General features: G+C 37.3%; 1 protein-coding gene across 1 annotated transcript in view; it reads left to right on the top strand.

Annotated features, from left to right (window-relative positions):
• Window positions 1-18,426, top strand: part of TEK (TEK receptor tyrosine kinase) — a 144,639-nt gene that overhangs the window by 61,565 nt on the left and 64,648 nt on the right. The window contains 6 exon segments of the mRNA XM_043979761.1: window positions 4,926-5,057; window positions 5,391-5,531; window positions 7,889-8,017; window positions 11,378-11,526; window positions 14,568-14,709; window positions 17,895-18,056. Of these exon segments, the coding sequence (XP_043835696.1) occupies window positions 4,926-5,057; window positions 5,391-5,531; window positions 7,889-8,017; window positions 11,378-11,526; window positions 14,568-14,709; window positions 17,895-18,056 (855 nt within the window).

Raw genomic sequence — 18,426 nt, 5'->3', positions numbered from 1 at the left:
ATTGACTACACTAAAGCCTTTGACTTTTTTTGTTTGTTTAGTAATATCCAATTCTTCATGACCCCAATTGTGGTTTTCTTGACAAAAATACTGGAGTCCTTTGCTATTTCCTTCTCCAGCTCATTTTATAGATAAGGAAACTGAGGCAAACAGGGTTAAGTGACTTGCCATGGGTCACATAGCTGATAAGTATCTGAGTCCAGATTTGAACTCAGGTCTTCCTACCTTTAGGCCTGGTGCTCTATTCACTGTGCTACCTAGCCACAATGAAATGTAACAAGTCCTCTAAGTGATGGGAGTACTAGGTTATCTCACTAATCTCCTGAGGAACCTGTATGTGGGTCATGAAGCAACAGTTAGAACCAAATATGGAACAACAGATTGATTTAAGATTGGGAAAGGAGTACGACAAGGCTATACATATTGTCATCTTATTTGTTTAACTTATATGCAGAGTACATCATATGAAATGCCAGACTGAATGAATCAAAAGCTATAATTAATGTTGCTGAAAGAAATATCAACAATCTCAGATATACATATGATACCATTCTGATGGCAGAAGGTGAAGAAGAATTTAGAAGCCTCTTAATAAGAGGAGAGTGTAAAAGTCAGACTGAAGCTTAACATTTAAAAACTAAGATCATGGCAACTGGTCCTTTCACTTCCTGGCAAATAGAGGAAGAGAAATGGAAGCAGTGTCAGCTTTCATACTCTTGGGCTCAAAGACCACGATAGATGGTGGACTATAGCCATTAAAATAAAAAATGCTTGCTCTTTGGAAGGAAAGCTATGGCAAATCTGGACAGCATTCTCAAAAGCAGAGATTTTGCCTTGCTGACAAAAGTCCATATAATCAAAGCAATGATTTTTTCCAGTATTAATGTATGGTTGTAAGAGCTGGACTATAAAGAAAGTTAGGTGCAGCAGAATTGACACTTTTGAATTGTGGTGCTGGAGAAGACTTTTGAGATCCCCCTTGGACAGAAAAGGGATAAATTAAGTCAATACTTAAAAGAAACTAATTCAGACTATTCATTGGAATAGCAAATACTAAAGCAGAAGTTTAATTACCTTGGCCATGTAATAATAAGATGACGCAGGAAAAGACCCTGATTTTGGAAAAGATTGAAGTCAAAAGGAGAAAGGGATGGCAGAGGATGAGATGGATGGAGAGTGTCATGAAAGCAATGAATATGAACTTGGACAGGCTTTGGGAAAAGTGGAGAACAGAAAGGCCTGTGCAAGGGTCTCAGATTTCCCAGCTAGCTTTCTATAGATATTTATTCATTTACTTCATAGGTTGAGGGAAATGCTTTTATTCCCATTTAGTCTGCTATTGGGATGCTAGGATGTCTGAGGACACTGAAGGTCTCTGCTAACAAAAACAAAATTCTTGGGGAGCCTTGAATGATCAGTTGTGGCCAGGTTCTCACAGCTCTTTAGAAATGAGCCAATATTTTTGTCCATGGCTATTCATTCTGGGAGTAGTAGGACTGGCCCTTTGCCCATGAGGTCATGAAGAGTCAGTCAGTCATGACTGAACAACTGAATGGAAACAACAAAGAGTTTTGAGCATAAAAGTGACATAGATTTATTCATGAGAAGATAAGTTTGGCAGTGATATGAAGGGCAGCTTGGTGGTTCAGAAAGTGGAAACTTGAAAATCTGTTAAGAGGATATTGCAATAGTCCATGGTGGGTAATCCTGAGGCTTGAAGTCCTAGGATGGTGGCAATGGGGGAAAAGAAAGGAACAAATGTAAAACATGCTTTAGAAGTGGAATCAGTAGGACCTGGCAACTAAGTGGACATAGAGATATTCAAAATAATAATGAGCTTCCTCAGGAAGTGAGAAGGAAGAGTCAAAGAAGGCTACAAACAGAGGAAATAAGGAAGATGGTGGTGCCATAGAAATTAAACTAGAAAGAAGAGTAGATTTAGGGGCAGCTAGGTGGCGCAGTGGATAGAGCACCGGCCCTGGAGTCAGGAGTACCTGAGTTCAAATCCGGCCTCAGACACTTAACACTTACTAGCTGTGTGACTCTGGGCAAGTCACTTAACCCCAATTGCCTCACTAAAAAAACTAAAAAATTAAAAAAAAAGAAGAATAGATTTAGGGGAAAAGTAGGAAGATAGCTTTTGAATTTAGAATGCTGGTGGGATATCTCAGGTGAAGATGCCCCATAGACAACTACAGTTTGGGTTGGTATGTCAGGATACAGGAGAACAGAAGATTTGGAGCACAGGACTTGAAATCAGGGGACTTGGGCATGAAATCTGGGCTCACCTAACTTATTGTGAGACTTTGGACAAATAGCTTCTTCTCAAATTTCACTTTTCCTCATCTGTAAAAGGTGGTGAAACTAGTTGAATTCTTAGATTGATAAGCTGAAGTGTCCAGAGGAGAGGAACCAAAATGGTAAGGGCCTCAGGGCACAAAGTGGCTGGAAGAAATAGTGATGCTCAACCTGGAGAAAAGGAGATTTAAGGAGGACATAACTGTCTTGAAGTAATTAGAAGAGGGAATAGACCTCTCTGCTTTGCCCCAAAGGGGCAAAACTCGGTTATAATGGATGGATGTTACATGGAGGCAAGTTTGGGCCTGATGAAAGAAAAAATGGCTAATAAGTAGAGATAACCAAAGGTGTAACAATCACCACCACCACCATGTCCAACCTAATATTTTTATAATGCTTAATATGTGCCAGGCACTGTGTTAAGTGCTTTACAATTATTACCTCATTTGATCCTCACAGCAACCCTGGGAAGTAGGTGATATTATTATTCCCATTCTACAGATGAGGAAAATGAGGCAAACAGGCTTTCCCAGGATTTCATAGCTAGTTAGTGTCTGATGATGAATTTCGACTCAATTTTCCCCGACTCTAGGCTGGGTGTTCTATCTGCTGTGCCACCAGCTGCCTAAAATATATAATGGAGTTCCTCAGGAGATAGCCTACCCTTCCCTCTCCCCCCCCCCACCACCTGCCCAATTACTGGAGTTCTTCAACTAATGGCTAGATGACCACTTGTCATATATGTTACAGAAGGGATTCTAGTTTAGATATAGGTTGAAATTGATGCCCTTTGAGGCTCCACCCAAAAATAAGATTTTGTGATTCTATACTATTCTAGCTCTGTGTCCTATAAACTCTTCTTTTAAAATTTGCCCACTGTGGTTGGGGGTGAAAACAAAATATCACAAGGCTAGAAGGTTTCTTTAATCTCCATGGCTGGCTCTCATTTGTTTGTTGTTGGGGCAAATCAACTGTAGCCAAGTTTCTAAGCAGTCACTAATAAATTGGGCAGAATTGGTTCCTTTCTCTATATTAAGATAAAGTATTTTCTCTCAGACATTTGGTATCTGGCTAAATGGTAAACTATGAGACATGGTCCTATACTGACTGTCTTCCTGATTATTTTAGAGTGAGCAGTGATAACAATGATTTCTTGCCTAAATTGAATAACACAGCCAGGGAAACTGTCAGCTTTGGGCAAAGGGCCAGTCCTACTACTTCCAGAATGAATAGCCTTGGACAAAAATATTGGCTCCTTTCTGATGAGCTGTGAGAACCTGGCCACAACCGGTCATGCAAGGCACCCCCAAAATTTTGTTATTTTAGTAGAGACCTTCAGTGTCTTCAGACATCCTAGCATCCCAATAGCAGACTACATGGGAATAAAAACATTTTTCCCTCAACCTATAAAGTAAAATGGATAAATATCTATAGAAAACTAGATAGGAAATTTGAGACTCTTGCACAGGTTTATAACTGAGAAACAATATTATATAATGGATAGAGCATTAGATTTGGATTGAGGAAGACCTAAATTCTAAACTCACCTCAGAAATTTACTATCTATGTGACCCTGGGCAAATCACTTGTTTTCTGAACTTTTTTTAAAATCAGGAAAATGGGATAAGAATATCACCCAACTCAAACTCATAAAGTTCATACTAAGAAAGGATAGGCATAAGGACTGGATTTCTAATTTCATTGCTATAAGGAACTTCCAGGTGGAGGAACCTCCCTTTACCAATGCAATCTATCCCTTCTCTGAAAATTAGAGAGTTGCCTAGAACACTGAAACATTAAGTGACTTTCCCAGGGACATACAACCAGTATGTGTCAAAGGTAGGACTTGAACTCAGGTCTTCCTGGTTTCAAGGCCAGCTCTTTATTAATTCTGGCATGTTGACTGTCATATAAGATATCTTATATGAGATAAAATGCATAATGTGTTCTACAAAACTAAAAGTCTAAAAGTATTATATAAATGTGAGCTATAATTATTATTGGGCTGTGTGTTTAATGAAAGGCAGTCTCCACCTATCCTATCTATACCTCAATTTTATCTTCTATGAAACTGATGTAATATTTATCTCATTGCTGTTGGGAAAGAAGTGCCTTATAAACTGTAAAGTTATATGCAAATATGAATTGTCATCCATTATGGATGTATTTTTTTCCAATCTGAGACAAGAAGCTAACACTGTTGCTGCTACATCAACAAGGATGCTGAAAGGATGGATTAATGTCTGTAAATTCCCCTAAAGGGATAAGAATAGAAAGTGATCTAGAATCACTCTCCTTTCATGAGATGCAAAATTCTAAATTAGAGCACAGAACACTAAAGACATCACTTGGTAGAGTGGAAAGTGAAGACAGTTCAAGCCCTGGTTCCAATGCTTTCTGAATGTATAGCTTAGGGAAAAACACTTCCCCTTTCTGAGGTTGAGTTCTTCATCTATAATTTAAGATCAATGATATTTTTAAAATATCATTATTTTATATGAGGTGGTCTACCTCACAGCATCGAGGAAATAATTTTGTAAAGTACACAATGTGAGTGATTACAACTGCCTGTCTACCTAATAATGCACCAGAGCCTTACTAATGATTCATCTGTTTTGGAATCCAAGGATGTGAAGCTGAAAAGTGGGGACCTGAATGTCGAAACTCTTGTAATCCTTGTTTAAACAATGGAATCTGTCATGAAGATACTGGAGAATGTGTTTGCCCTCCTGGATTTATGGGGAAAACATGTGAAAAAGGCAAGTAAAAACCTACTATTATTTTGACACATAACCTTGTATATTTAAAATTCACAAAATTCATTGACTCTAAGAAAAAACAGAAATGACCCTTGGTAGAAATTAGCCATCCAGACCATTTGGGAAGTTGTTTATATTAACATTTTTTTCCTTTGATTTTCATGCCATAAAATTAGATAATGATTTCTTTTTCTGCCTCTACTTGATATGGTCTGAGATATGTCTATCACCCCCTTTATCTTCCCTCTATTATTTGAGGTTCAGCCTCTGTAAAAGGAATTATGCCTTTTGAGAGCTTTGTTGAGTCTGAAGGAGCTATTTCCTTTTCCATAGCTTGTGAAAAGCACATGTTTGGCAGAACCTGTAAAGAGAGATGTGGAGGACCAGAGGGATGCAAATCATACATGTTCTGTCTCCCGGACCCTTATGGCTGTTCCTGCGCCACTGGCTGGAAGGGCCTACAGTGCAATGAAGGTATGGCCCAAATAACACCCCTACATAAAGCCATCCTGAAGGTGACCAGAGGGTCACTTTAATGGTTTTCAAGGTTGAAAGCATGGTAGTAACTGATTTGTTCACTCTTTGCTTAGGGGCACAGGTTTGAATTAGAGCTATTTCTTCTCCTATCCCTATTCTAAAAGGGGACCTTAACCTTCCCTCTCTCAGAACTGGATAAATCTAACCAAAAATAAACAAGAAAGAAGTTAAGGAAATAATAAAATTCATTTTTATTGAATGGGAATAGAATGGGAAATGAATAGGAATAGAAAGGAATATACCTTCTTAGCAGTACCTGGGACCTACACAAAGATTGACCATTTATTAGGGCATAAAAACCTTAAAACCAGATTCAGAAAAGCAGAAGTAGTAAACACATCCTTTTCAGATCTTAATGCAATACAAATTACATTCAGTAATGGACAATTGAAAGATTAAAAATCAATTGGAAATTAAATAATCTGATCCTAATAGTTAATGTTTGTTTTTTCTTCACATTAATATTTAGTGGGTGGTTTTTGTACTAGGTCATAAAAAGAGAGCTTTCACATCAGATTGAGGATTTGAAGTTGGGATTAAAAATTGGTTTCTGGGGAAGTTAAAGTGTCATCCTACAGCTTAGACAGAGATGTGTTATTTCCTTAGCTATTATATTCAACTCTGATGCCCTGGGCAAGTACCATAAAATAAACTCCAGATAAATACCCTCTAAGCAATTTCTTAAACAAATTCAGCTGAAGGGGATAAGGTGGGAATAGGTGAAGAAGCCTGAAACGAGAGCCTGGGACATTCTGGGTGGGTGGAAGGAAAAGATATGGTCATCACTAGGCCAGGGTGGTGGGACACCTTGGAATGTGGACACTATGGGGCAGGAACATGCTACATGATAGGTTCTTATTTTAACTAATGGTTATTACTCCCTAACTATTAAGCTCAGTTGTTTCTACCTGCTGAAAGAGTACAAGTATTGTCAGCACCCTCCACATTTTGTCACCCTAGGCAAAGCCCCAATTGCCTTGTACTATTTTTCAGATCTGCCACCCATTAAGCCTCTATTTTCCAAAAAAATTTTCTTCTGCCTAATGAAGCACAGTGGTACTTCAGTGCTTCTCAACAACTTTCATACAGTTGTATAATATGAAGGCACCTTCCAAGGAATACAAACTAAGTCACAAAAATGTCTCTTAGTACTTCAAGAAACACCCTCTATCTGAAGAATACCCTTTCTATAAATGTCAGGTTATTAAGTTCTTATTTTTCACCTGAAGAACTATAGCATTCCTAGTGGCTTCCAAAGTATGTAACTAAGGTTAAGAGAATGGTGCCTGGCTCCAATGTGTGGGAAGTAAACATTTCATCCCCCTACTACTTGCTAACAACTTTCCACTAATTGTTTCATAAGTCAAACAATTCAGTATATACAACCACTGCAATTGTTTGTGACACTGGGAAAAAAAATCTTGGAAAGGTCAAGAATGCCTTTTGGAACAACAAAAAGGCTATAAGTTCAAAGTACTATTTACCAAAAGCAAAATCATTACTAGTTTACCTATCTAATTAACTAATTTAAAATCATAGCTACATAAAAAAATCTTGATTTGGAAATTGGGGGAGGAATGCTTCTAGAAATGTCTTGATTCATTTTTAACTATAGTGTTCATTGAACCCTGACTAGAGGTTATAGATTTCCCTTAACTTCTAGTTTGTAATAGCTATAGTCTCTAGTCTTATATAATCTACCCAGTTATAGACTACAAACTGTACTTCAGGTCTTTTCAAAAGATCTGTGATTTCTCCTGTGAAGGTATTCCCTGTGCTGGTACTGATCACAACCCCTCTTTACTCCAGCAGAAGATTTACTTAATTGCTTTGCTGTCCTCCCCAAATCAAATCATCTAATGGGCAACTTTTCATTTCTGAGTATAATTATGCTTAGCTCTGGTGATCCTCAGATGTCAGCAATAAATTCCATTGCCAGGCCTGTAACTCAAAGCATTTTCAGCTTGGTAGGCTTCAGAAGACCTTGTAACTCACTGTCTTAGACTTCTTAAAATCAGTCATGTTTATAGTATAATGGGGTATAAGAATAGAACTTTAACTGAGGAAATTATATATCCCACCACATAAGTACTATTTCACTTATTTAGAATCAACAAAAATTGAAGACATTTTAGAAAACCCTTCCAATTCATATTAAAATCGTAGTCCTCCTTTAAGTGTCATGTCAATCACAGAATAGTTTAGACAATTTACAAATTAACACCATTGAATCTTGGTTTTCTCCTCTGGCTTCATTATTAATACTTTTTCTTCTTCCATGACTGTGTTTGCAGCTTGCCAACCCAACTCTTATGGACCAGATTGTAAACTAAGGTGTGAGTGCACCAATGGGGGAATGTGTGATCGATTCAAAGGATGCCTGTGTCCTCCTAACAGGCATGGTCTACGTTGTGAGAAAGAAGGTAAAGCAAGGTAACACTGTAATCAAGAGCCTTTTTCCAGGGTGATAAAATCAATAGCTTCTTGTTAGTGTAACCTTTCTGTCCAAGGAGCAAGAGAACTCTGAAACTCCTTCTGCTACCTCATCATCATTGAAGGTAGGGAAGGTACCTTATACTAGGGTTCCAGACCATAGTGCTCCAATTAATCTTTCAGGATTGCTTTCAGTGTTCCTGGATAGTAAATTTGGTGTCAGGGATCAAGCATCCAGCCCAAGACCCCAGAGAATAGAATAAGTCTGATTTTTCCTAAAGTTTCACAAAGCACCCTGTTTCACCCTCTAATATCATCCATCATCACAGGTGAGAGAATGAAATGTAAAAGAAAGAATGAAATGACCTTTTATTGTTCAGAGTTGTTTATTTGCCTTAAATTCTTTGAGTGAATCAGGCCTTGAGGAAAACATAGGTTGTTACTTTGTCATTTGTTTTTCCCCTAGTGGAACAGTCTTACATCTATGTTTTCTTTAAAGCTATAGAGAAATTATTAATTTTTTCTGCCCTTGTGGAATAAATGCTGATTAATGTTAATAAATTATGATTATTTTTAGCTTGGAGGACATTGTAGGCATCCTCTCCACTAGTCACTAAAAATGGTTATGTAAGGTCATGTCAGTCAGTCAATAAACATTTATTAAGTTCCACTACATGCCAAGCACTGTACATATAAGTCAAAAGACGGTCCTTTCCCTCAAGGAGCTCTCAATTCTGTTCAACTAAAAAATAATTTAGTAAGAGCCTATTAGTACCAAACATTGAACTAAGTGCTAAGCATACAAAAAGAAAGAAATTAAAGTCTTTGAACTTCTAAGAGTTTATATTCTACTGAGGGTGGTGGTGGAGGAAGATAGAATATATCATGTACACCAATAAATAAATATAAAGTAAGTAAAAAAGTAATTTTGGCAAGGGTGGAGCAAGATTGTAAAAGGCTTTGAAAACCAAAAAAAGGAGTTTTTATATTTTCCTTGAGGCAATAAGGAACCACTGTAGCCTTTTTAAAAAAATAGGGCAGTGACGGTAAGACATGTTATTTAGGACTATCACTTTGGCAATTGTGTAGAAGATAGTTGGGAAAGATGAAACAGGGAGGACAAAAAGGCAATTATGGAAATAGTCCAGACAAGAAATGATGGGAGCCTGAGAGCTAGGGTGGTGGCTATGTCAATAGATAGAAGGAGATAAAAGTAAGAGATCTACAGATTCAGAACTGATAACACTTGGTAATTGGTGAGGTATGGGAGGCAAAGGAGACTTTGAGGTTGTGAACTTGAATGTCTGGAAGGATAATATGACCAAAAGAAAAAAAAATAAAGAAGTTAGTAATTTCTATCTATCCTGCCTACCACCCTTCAGCAACAACCTATCCTAAGTCTCTGAAACAGAATCACCACATTAGTATAGTTCCACTTTCAGGATATATTCCTCTACAATTCTACTTGGTGTTGGAACATTTCCAAGGATGCCAAATGACACATTGTTGACATTTGGTTTCCTAAGTCTCTATGATAGAGGAGAGTGACAACATGGTGCAATGGATAGAGAGGATAGCCAAGACCTGTGTCCAAATCCTCCTGCTGACACATACTAGTTGTGTAATTGTAGGCAAGATGGGGCAGCTAGGTGGCACAGTGGATAGAGCACCAGCCCTGGAGTCAGGAGTACCTGAGTTCAAATCCGACCTCAGACACTTAACACTTACTGTGTGACCCTGGGCAAGTCACTTAATCCCAATTGCCTCACTTAAAAAAAAAAAAGAAAGTAATTGTAGGCAAGTTACTTAGCCTTTCAGTGCCTCAGGTCTCTAAAACTGTAAGTCTTGCTTTTATACAACAAATTTTGGTGATAAGAGTTTTCCATACAGATAGGTCCTGACCAAACAACAACAACAACCACTACCACAACCACAACAAACAGCATTTGGACGCAAAAAGTCTATGTAGAGTCTTAATTTATGCCAAGGAAAGACATGCTGAAGACTTCTGCTTGATTCTGGAGAGCACAATGAACTAGTGGATAAAGTTGATTACAAATACCTCTTCTGAGCAGAAAGATATCAAGGAGAAGGTTGTGGCTGAATATTTTGGTCTTTGAAGTGACAAAGATGATGAATGGAACAATAGGGTAGTCTATTGAAACGACCTTGCAAAAGCAATGGTAACTGTGATTTAATTGCATTCTCAGGGAACAGAAAGCAGCAGGTTAGGAAATGTTAGGTGTGAATGTGATTATTTATGGTTCTAGGGAGTACAGAGCCTAATGAAAACTTTAAGTGGCAAGTCACTTAACCCTCATCACCCCGCAAAAAAAAAAATCAAGTGGGACTAGGAAGAGGTACATTTTATGTCTATTGCTTTGTCTACTACTGGAGTTGTGCTAATGATGATTTCAATGAGCCTACAAAAGAGAACCTTACATACTAATGCTTTTATTCATGTATAAAAAGCAGTTATTTTACCTACCTGTGCAATAGTCTACAGAACTTTGAATACAGAGGAATAAAAGCAGGAGAGTGGTCCTTGTCCCAGGCCTGTTTCCATCTGAATTTCAACAGAAAAGAAAAGAAAAAAGACCTAATAATTAATAATGATAATTCAGGAACACAACTTTGCTCTATTTAAGGTTTCCTTCCCTATAAGATTTTCAGCCAAGTAAGCATCTAAGTTATACATACCTCTGTCTAACAGTTAAATAAACTCCTTGACTTGAAAAAATTAAACATGTTCTCTCAAAAAAGTACCAATATTTACTGTTTAGCAGTTAAGAATTATGAAGGAGTTTATAGTTTTAGGAAAAAAAAATATTTTTTTACATTAAGACTTTTAATCCTTTCTACATGAATGTTTTTTTTTACAGCCTTCCTTATCCATTACCTGCTGTATAATTTATAATATACAGCATAGCTTTCACTAACAAGAAACCAATTTTACTGCTATTGATTATAACAAAAAACATCCCAAATTTTATTTAATGTTTGGGAGAAAAGATGACTAATGTTTTTATATCCATTTTTAGGGCAAGAGGAAGAGAGTTCTGCTATAAAGTCTAAATGTATACAAGGAGGATTTGGGAGAGGAGATGTGAATTCTATTCCACAAATGTTTCTACCAAGTGCAAGGCAGATTTCTACATAGTCCCCATGATGTGCTAAGCACATTTCCACATAGTTCTTATATTCCAGACTCTGGGATAAGAGCTGGGGGTACAAAGCCAAAATTGAAATAGTCCTTGACCTGGAGTAACTTACATCCTACTTGCTGCATTTATTCCAGCTAGATACTATCCCCAAACCAGGTTTCACACCAGCTTTCCCTTTGTCTTCAGGTACAAGGGTTACTCCTAAAATAGAAGACTTGCCTGACCACATGGAAGTAAACAGTGGCAAATTAAACCCCATCTGCAAGGCTTCTGGCCACCCACTGCCTGATGCTGAAGAAATGACCCTAGTGAAACCAGATGGAACTGTTTTGCAAGTAAGACATAATAATACTATTATTATTGTCATCATTTAACATGGTCAAGTGCTAGCCATCCTGAAGAACATTGCTTTAAATGAGATTTTTGATAATTTGGGGGGTTTTATTGCCTAGTTTTCCCCAATACAGGGGTTGAACTCAGGTTTTTTGACTCCTAACTCCAGTACCCTTTTCATTCAACTTTGTTTCCTCCCATAAGCAATGGACTTAGAATCTATTTTTTAGTTCTCCAATTTAGGAGGCAGGAAGGTCTGAGTATAACATGGAAATATTCCAATCTGGACATGAAATTTTGCCCTTATAGTGATATTCTTCTTTGTTCTTTATCTCAGTGATAGAATTTTGCTTGCAGCAATGCCTGATAAAAGGCCTTTAGCCCATGTTCAGGTCCCCTTTACTGTAAATCTCCTTTGCTGGAAAGAAATGTTGTCTTCCCACTGATCATTCCTAACACTAGTGGGTATCAAAAGTTACTTAGCATTTCCTTTTCTCTAAGATGATTCTCAGAAAGTTTTAGGAAAAATATCTTTGGATATATTAAAGAAAAAAAAGTATTAATCACTCTTTCAGAGATGGTTAAAATTCAACTTGACCTGGAAGTAAATGGATATTATCATCAGTTCAAAGTTATTCTTTAAAAAAATTAATATTTTTCTGTTACAAAATCTTCATTTCTGAATATATCCCTTACCCTTCCTTCTGACCAAGGAGTTATCTTTGTAACAGAGAACAAAAAAGAACAAAAAACTACTTTAGACCAACATATCAACCAAGTATAACAGTATATGCAATATTTCACATTCATAATCACTCACCTTTGCAAAGAAGGAAGGGATATGGATTTTTTCTCAATTCTTTTCCAGGTCCAAGACTGGCTATTAGAAATACAGAGCATTCAGTTTCATTTTTTGGTTGTTATTTTTTTTTAATCTCCCATTGATATTGTAATAGCTGTGTTGTTTTCTTGGTTCTGCTTACTTCATTCTCCATTCATTCATATGAGTCCTATACCTCCCTCGATTTTTCTTATTCATTAAAAAAAATTTTTTTTGGGGGGGTGAGGCAGTTGGGGTTAAGTGACTTGGCCAGGGTCACACAGCTAGTAAGTGTTAAGTATCTGAGGCTGGATTTGAACTTAGGTCCTCCTGACTCCAGGGCCAGTGCTCTATCCACTGTTCCACCTAGCTGCCCCTTCATTATTTCTTATGACACAGTAATACTCAATTACTTCCATGTACCATTTGTTTATGGGCATCTACTTTGTTTCTAATTAGAAGTTTCATTTTTGGAGTCCACAGTGAGTGCAGTTGAATGACGGGTTAGCTGTAACCAGCTAGAGTCAAAACAACCCATTAACTACCTGGAGATTCGCTAGCCTTGCAGGTGGCCCTTGTAGTCACCTGCCCTCAATATCCCTTTCATAAAAACTTCAAGCAGAGTTGTATTAGAATTAGGCCTCCACAGACCCCTTGGAGTGACACTCCTCAGCCACCTCTACCTTTTCCTAAAGGAGAGTAAATGTTATTATTCTTGGGGGTTTAAAAGGAAACACTATCCCTTATTCTCAAGAGAGACTACATCCTCTCTTCTCTTTCCCTAAATAGAACAAAAATTAAATCAGGAATGAACTTTGCACAATTTAAGTGTTGGATGTGAAGTTTAATTCTGCTTCATACACTTACCAGCTGTGTGACCTTGACATAGTCACTTAACCTCCTTCAGCCGGAGTTTCCTCTTCTGTAACATAGGGATAATAATAGCGCCTACTACCCAGGGTTATTGTAAGGATCAAATGATATTACATATGTAAATTGATTTGCAAACCTTAGAGTGCTACATATATGTTTATTATTGTTATTATTATTAACCTCATGATAGTAGTTACTCTCCCTGAATCTGTTCCCTCACTTACAAAATGTAAAATTCTTTAAAAAAAAAAAAGTTAGAGCAAGCAATTTGGAACTATGCCCAAAGGGCTATAGAAGTGTACTTACCCTTTGATCCAGCAATACCACTGCTAGGTTTATATGCCAAAGACATCCCCCCAAAGAGAAAAAGACCCATTTGTACAAAAATATTTATAGCAGCTCTTTTTGTGGTAGCTAAGAATTGGAAATCAAAAGAATGCCCATCAATTGGGGAATGGCTAAACAAACTGTGGTATATGATGGTGATGGAATATTATTGTGCTATAAGAAGTGACAAGCAGGATGACTTCAGAAAGGCCTGGAAAGACATGTTTGAAATGATGTATAGTGAAGAGAGCAGAACCAAGAGAACATTGTACACAGAGACAGCAATATTGTTTGATGAAGAATTGTGAATGACTTGACTATTCTCAACAATACAATGATCCAAGAAAATCCCAAAGGACTATAGATGAAACATACTATCAAACTCCAAAGAAAGAACTAATATTGATGGGACAGACTGAAACATGATATTTTTCACTTTCTTTCATTTTTTTCTTTTAATCAAGTTTTCTTGAACAAAGTGGCAAATGTGGTAATGTTTTACATAATCATACGTGTATAACCTATATCTGATTGCTTGCCACCTCAGGGAGGGGGAAAGGAAAGGGAGGAAAAGAGGGGTAAAAATTGGAACTCGAAACTATAAATAAAAATGTTTACTATATTTTTAAAAAGTCATAGCACTTACCTCACAGGATTATTTTGAGGATCAAATGAGATAACATGTATAAAACATTTTGAAAACTACAGAACTATAGAAGTTTTAGCCTTTATTTTTCTTCATCCTCAAATTTAATATGGTACAATAAAATATCTACCAAATAAAGGTAAAAATATTTTTTCTAAAAACAATATCAGAGTAGACAGACTAAGGGAGATTTCACACAATATAAACTTTCATTATAGCTAAAGCTTGGGAAATAATCCAGTGGTGACATCCATACTATCTTTAACTTTTTCCTCATTAGAAAACCTCTTCCTGAACAAGAAGGTTGTAGATGTGTGTGCTCTTGTGATACCAACCCTCTTTGCATATCTTTATTTTCTTGGGTTTGCTCATTTCAGCCTAAATCCTTTGTACGAAATAATCGATCAGAGGCTGAATTCAGTATCCATCGGATTCTACCCCCTGACTCAGGTGTTTGGGTCTGTAGCGTGAACACAGTGGCTGGGATGGTGGAAAAATCTTTCAACATTTCTGTTAAAGGTAAGCCTCACTTTCTTGAGGCAATACATGTCTTCCTCAAACCACAATGGCATTTTAGTTTAGGGGTTCTTAATAACATAGGACCCATTAATTTGTTTTCCTGAAAAAAAATTGATAAATATTTTAATATAATTGGTTTTCTTTGTAATTTTTTATATTTTGTTTTATGTATTTAGGCATATGATTCTGAGAACAAATTCCATAGATTTCTCTAAGGGCCCCAAGACACACAAATAGGATAAGAACCCTTGATCTAGTTGAAGAACTGGAAATGTTCTAACAATTATAATCTGTGTCAGAATGGGTAAGAAGATGTTTTCAATGTAAAGAGAGCATTTGATGTTGTGATGTCTTCATTTTTTTTCCAGAGCTCCAACCTTTGGCTTTTTTTTTTTAAACCCATTAGGCATGAAGGTGGAAGGTTATTATAATGTTTCACAATAACTCTGGCTTTATCACACAAGGAGGATGTGGCTTATTAGCTCGTAACAAGTTTGGAAAATCTTTTGTGTAAGCCCTATCTAGGCAACCATTCATTATGCTATGTCATGTTGTATCAGTAACAAGGAAAATTTTGCAGTAATTCACAAAATTTTGGTAGTTTCTATGCTGTGCTATAAAAGTCTGTAATTTTCTTTTCAAGGTCAGATCAAAATGTTTCAAATGGATATGTACATATGTTTGGTGTGGGTGGGTAAACTAGATGAGAGCCAGAAGGGACCTGTCATTTAGCCCAACTCCCTCATTTTATAGATAAGAACACTGAGATGCCATTATACATGATTTACATAACTACTTATTTAGAGAGTCTTTGGGACAGGTTCAGAATTCATTCCATAATGGAATACAGGATTGCATTCATAGTTACCTTTTTTTTTTTTTAAGGTCAAGGACTATATTAGGGCGGGTGCATCTTTATAAATGAATTTTGATTCTTTTGCCAAGAGAGTAAGCGTCAACATCTTCCTAGAACTCTTAATGTTCTTTTAAATGTTTTCTGAGCCTTCTATCAATTTTATTCAGTAGAAAGTTCACAGGGTCAAAATAATTTCTCATTTTGTGCAAGTGCCAGGAAAAGAGGAAATAGTGTGAAGACAAATCATCTTATCTAAGTCCCGGGAAGGTCTTTGAGTCCTTGGTGAATAAACAGCAATAAGTTAAAAACAAACCAATTTTGAGCCAATTGTTGGCTCCAGGATTTTATTCTCCTTGTCAAGGTTCCCCACACAATTTATCGGCAGCATCTATGGCTCAGTGGATAGTGCAGGAAGACCTGTGTTCAAATCCTGCCTCAAACCCTTAGCAAAGTGACCCTGGGCAAGTATGATCCTATTATTACAAAGGTCACATGTAAAGTGAATAATTGGATTTCAGAATTCTAGATTTAAAGTCAGAAGAGGAATAAGATGTCATTTAGTGGGGCAGCTAGGTGGCTCAGTGGATAAAGCACCAGCCCTGGATTCAGGAGTACCTGAGTTCAAATCCAGTCTCAGACACTTGACACTTACTAGCTGTGTGACCCTGGGCAAGTCACTTAACCCCCATTGCCCCGCAAAAAAACAAAAACAAAAACAAAAAAGATGTCATTTAGTTAACTCCTTTTTTTTTTCCAGACTGGGAAATAGGCCTCAAGAGATTATATGACTCATCCAAGGTTAAATAAATAACAAGTGGCAGAATAAGGATATAAATCTTAGGCTTCTCACCCCAAATCCAGCCTTGGATAGAAAATCATTTATCCCTCCATTAAAGCCCTACTATGATGCTTCCCAATGGTGCATAAGTAAACTAGGTTTTGCCAGTGAAGCACTTGGATAACTCCTACACCAAACAAGAAAGGATTTGAGAATGGGCCTGTTCAGTGGACTGTGGCTTTCTTCCAATTATTAGCCAGGCTGAGTTCTGAGAGGCCAAAAAAGTGGTTACCAGGTACTGAATTTTAGGGGCCATTCCAACTCACAAAACTGTCTATTACAATCTGGCAACATTATAATCTGGTCCCTGTCAATGGAAGGAGCATACACACTGAGAAAAATCATCATCTTTAGAAACACTGGGTCACTTACTAATTTAAGGTAGATTTTTATCTTCTTAAGAAGAAATTCTGTTAAAAAAACTGATGGAGATTAGGTGCCTATTGGCCAATAAATGTAAGCTTTTTGACCATTTAGTTACACATGTGAAATTTAAACACACTTGATCTTATTCACTGGTGGTAATCACTCATGAAGGAATAGAACCTGTTTAAAAGAAACAGCTGTTTTGGTCACCAGACCAAAGCGACCACTGGAGAAAGGTCAACGTGACTATAATTACTTTATCATTCTGTTTCCCTATTTTGAAGAATTAAGCCAACCAATCACTTATACATACCTGCTGTTCTGCTCAGTTATCACATGGAATGGACCTGGCCCAAATTGGAATCTGATAGGCTTGATTTTGATTCATAGTTGATAATCTATATTCTTGGTAAATCCCCTACACTTTCACTTCATAGAGGGATGAAAGGAGAGAAATGAATTTGTTCAACTGAGTATGAACACAGAAAGGAGAAGACTGATTGACAGACATTTTAAAATTCTTTGAAATATGAAAGACTACGGGGCAGCTAGGTGGCACAGTGGATAAAGCACCAGCTCTGGATTCAGGAGGACCTGAGTTCAAATCTGACATCAGACACTTGACACTGTGTGACCCTGGGCAAATCACTTGACCCTCATTGCCCCCCCAAAAGAAATATGAAAGACTAGGCATCACATGAGCACAAGGGGTTGGGCTCTTGGGTCATTCTAAAATAGCCTTCTGCTGTTTCTGAAAAAAAGTATAGGTTTTTTGAAAACAGCAAATATTTCCCAAGGTATCCTGTTTAAAAAATAAAATAGGGGTACCAACTGGACCCTTTGATTTTACTTGCTATAAGACAATTCCAGATAAGGAAACTCCTTCTACAAATGCAGTTTGGCAGCTAATTTACACTCTTGGAGAATTTCCTAGAGTAGTGAGAAGTTAAATAACTTAACCAGGACCATTTACAGTTATTTGTCAAAAGGGTACTTGTATCCAATTCTTCTGGACTTTTGGACATTAGTTCTCTATCCATTATGCCTCTCAAAATAAAAATGAAAAAAAAAATGAAAAAAATACCTAAATGTAAGAGCCAATCTCATTGTTGTTACCCTAATTAGTTCCCCCAAAGCCTGTGAATGCACCGAAGGTGGTGGAAGCTGGTCACAACTTTGTTATCATCAATATCAGTTCTGAGCCTTACTTGGGAGATGGACCAATCAAGTCAAAGAAACTCCTATACAAGTCCAGTAAACAGTATGAGACCTGGAAGCATCTGCAAGGTAAGGGTGTGACTTCAAGAGGTCAGTAGAACATGAAGTGTTTTTTGTGTACAATGTATCTAGAAATCATACTCTCCTCTTGTCCTCAAGCTACCCTCTTTTCTCCCCTACAGTTCTGGGACACAGTTTCACTGTCAGTGCTTTCTCATGCATGTGGTGAAATGAAGTCATAGGTGCTAGTGCCGAATTAAGTCATAATTAGGTAGCCTTCCCAGTCAGATCCAAACCCTAGAGTGGCAGTGAGATGCATTACAAGGGAATAAAGCAAGGGACTGAGCATTTATACAGAGTCTACTGTGTGCCAGATACTGTGCACTTTGCAAATATGATCTCATTTGAACCTCACAAAAACCGTGGGCGATAGGTATTA

The sequence above is a fragment of the Dromiciops gliroides genome, chromosome 1 (genome assembly GCF_019393635.1).
Source record: "Dromiciops gliroides isolate mDroGli1 chromosome 1, mDroGli1.pri, whole genome shotgun sequence".
NCBI lineage: Eukaryota > Metazoa > Chordata > Mammalia > Microbiotheria > Microbiotheriidae > Dromiciops > Dromiciops gliroides.
Note: the sequence above shows the minus strand (reverse complement) of the source record. Positions and strands in the feature narration are given on the sequence as shown.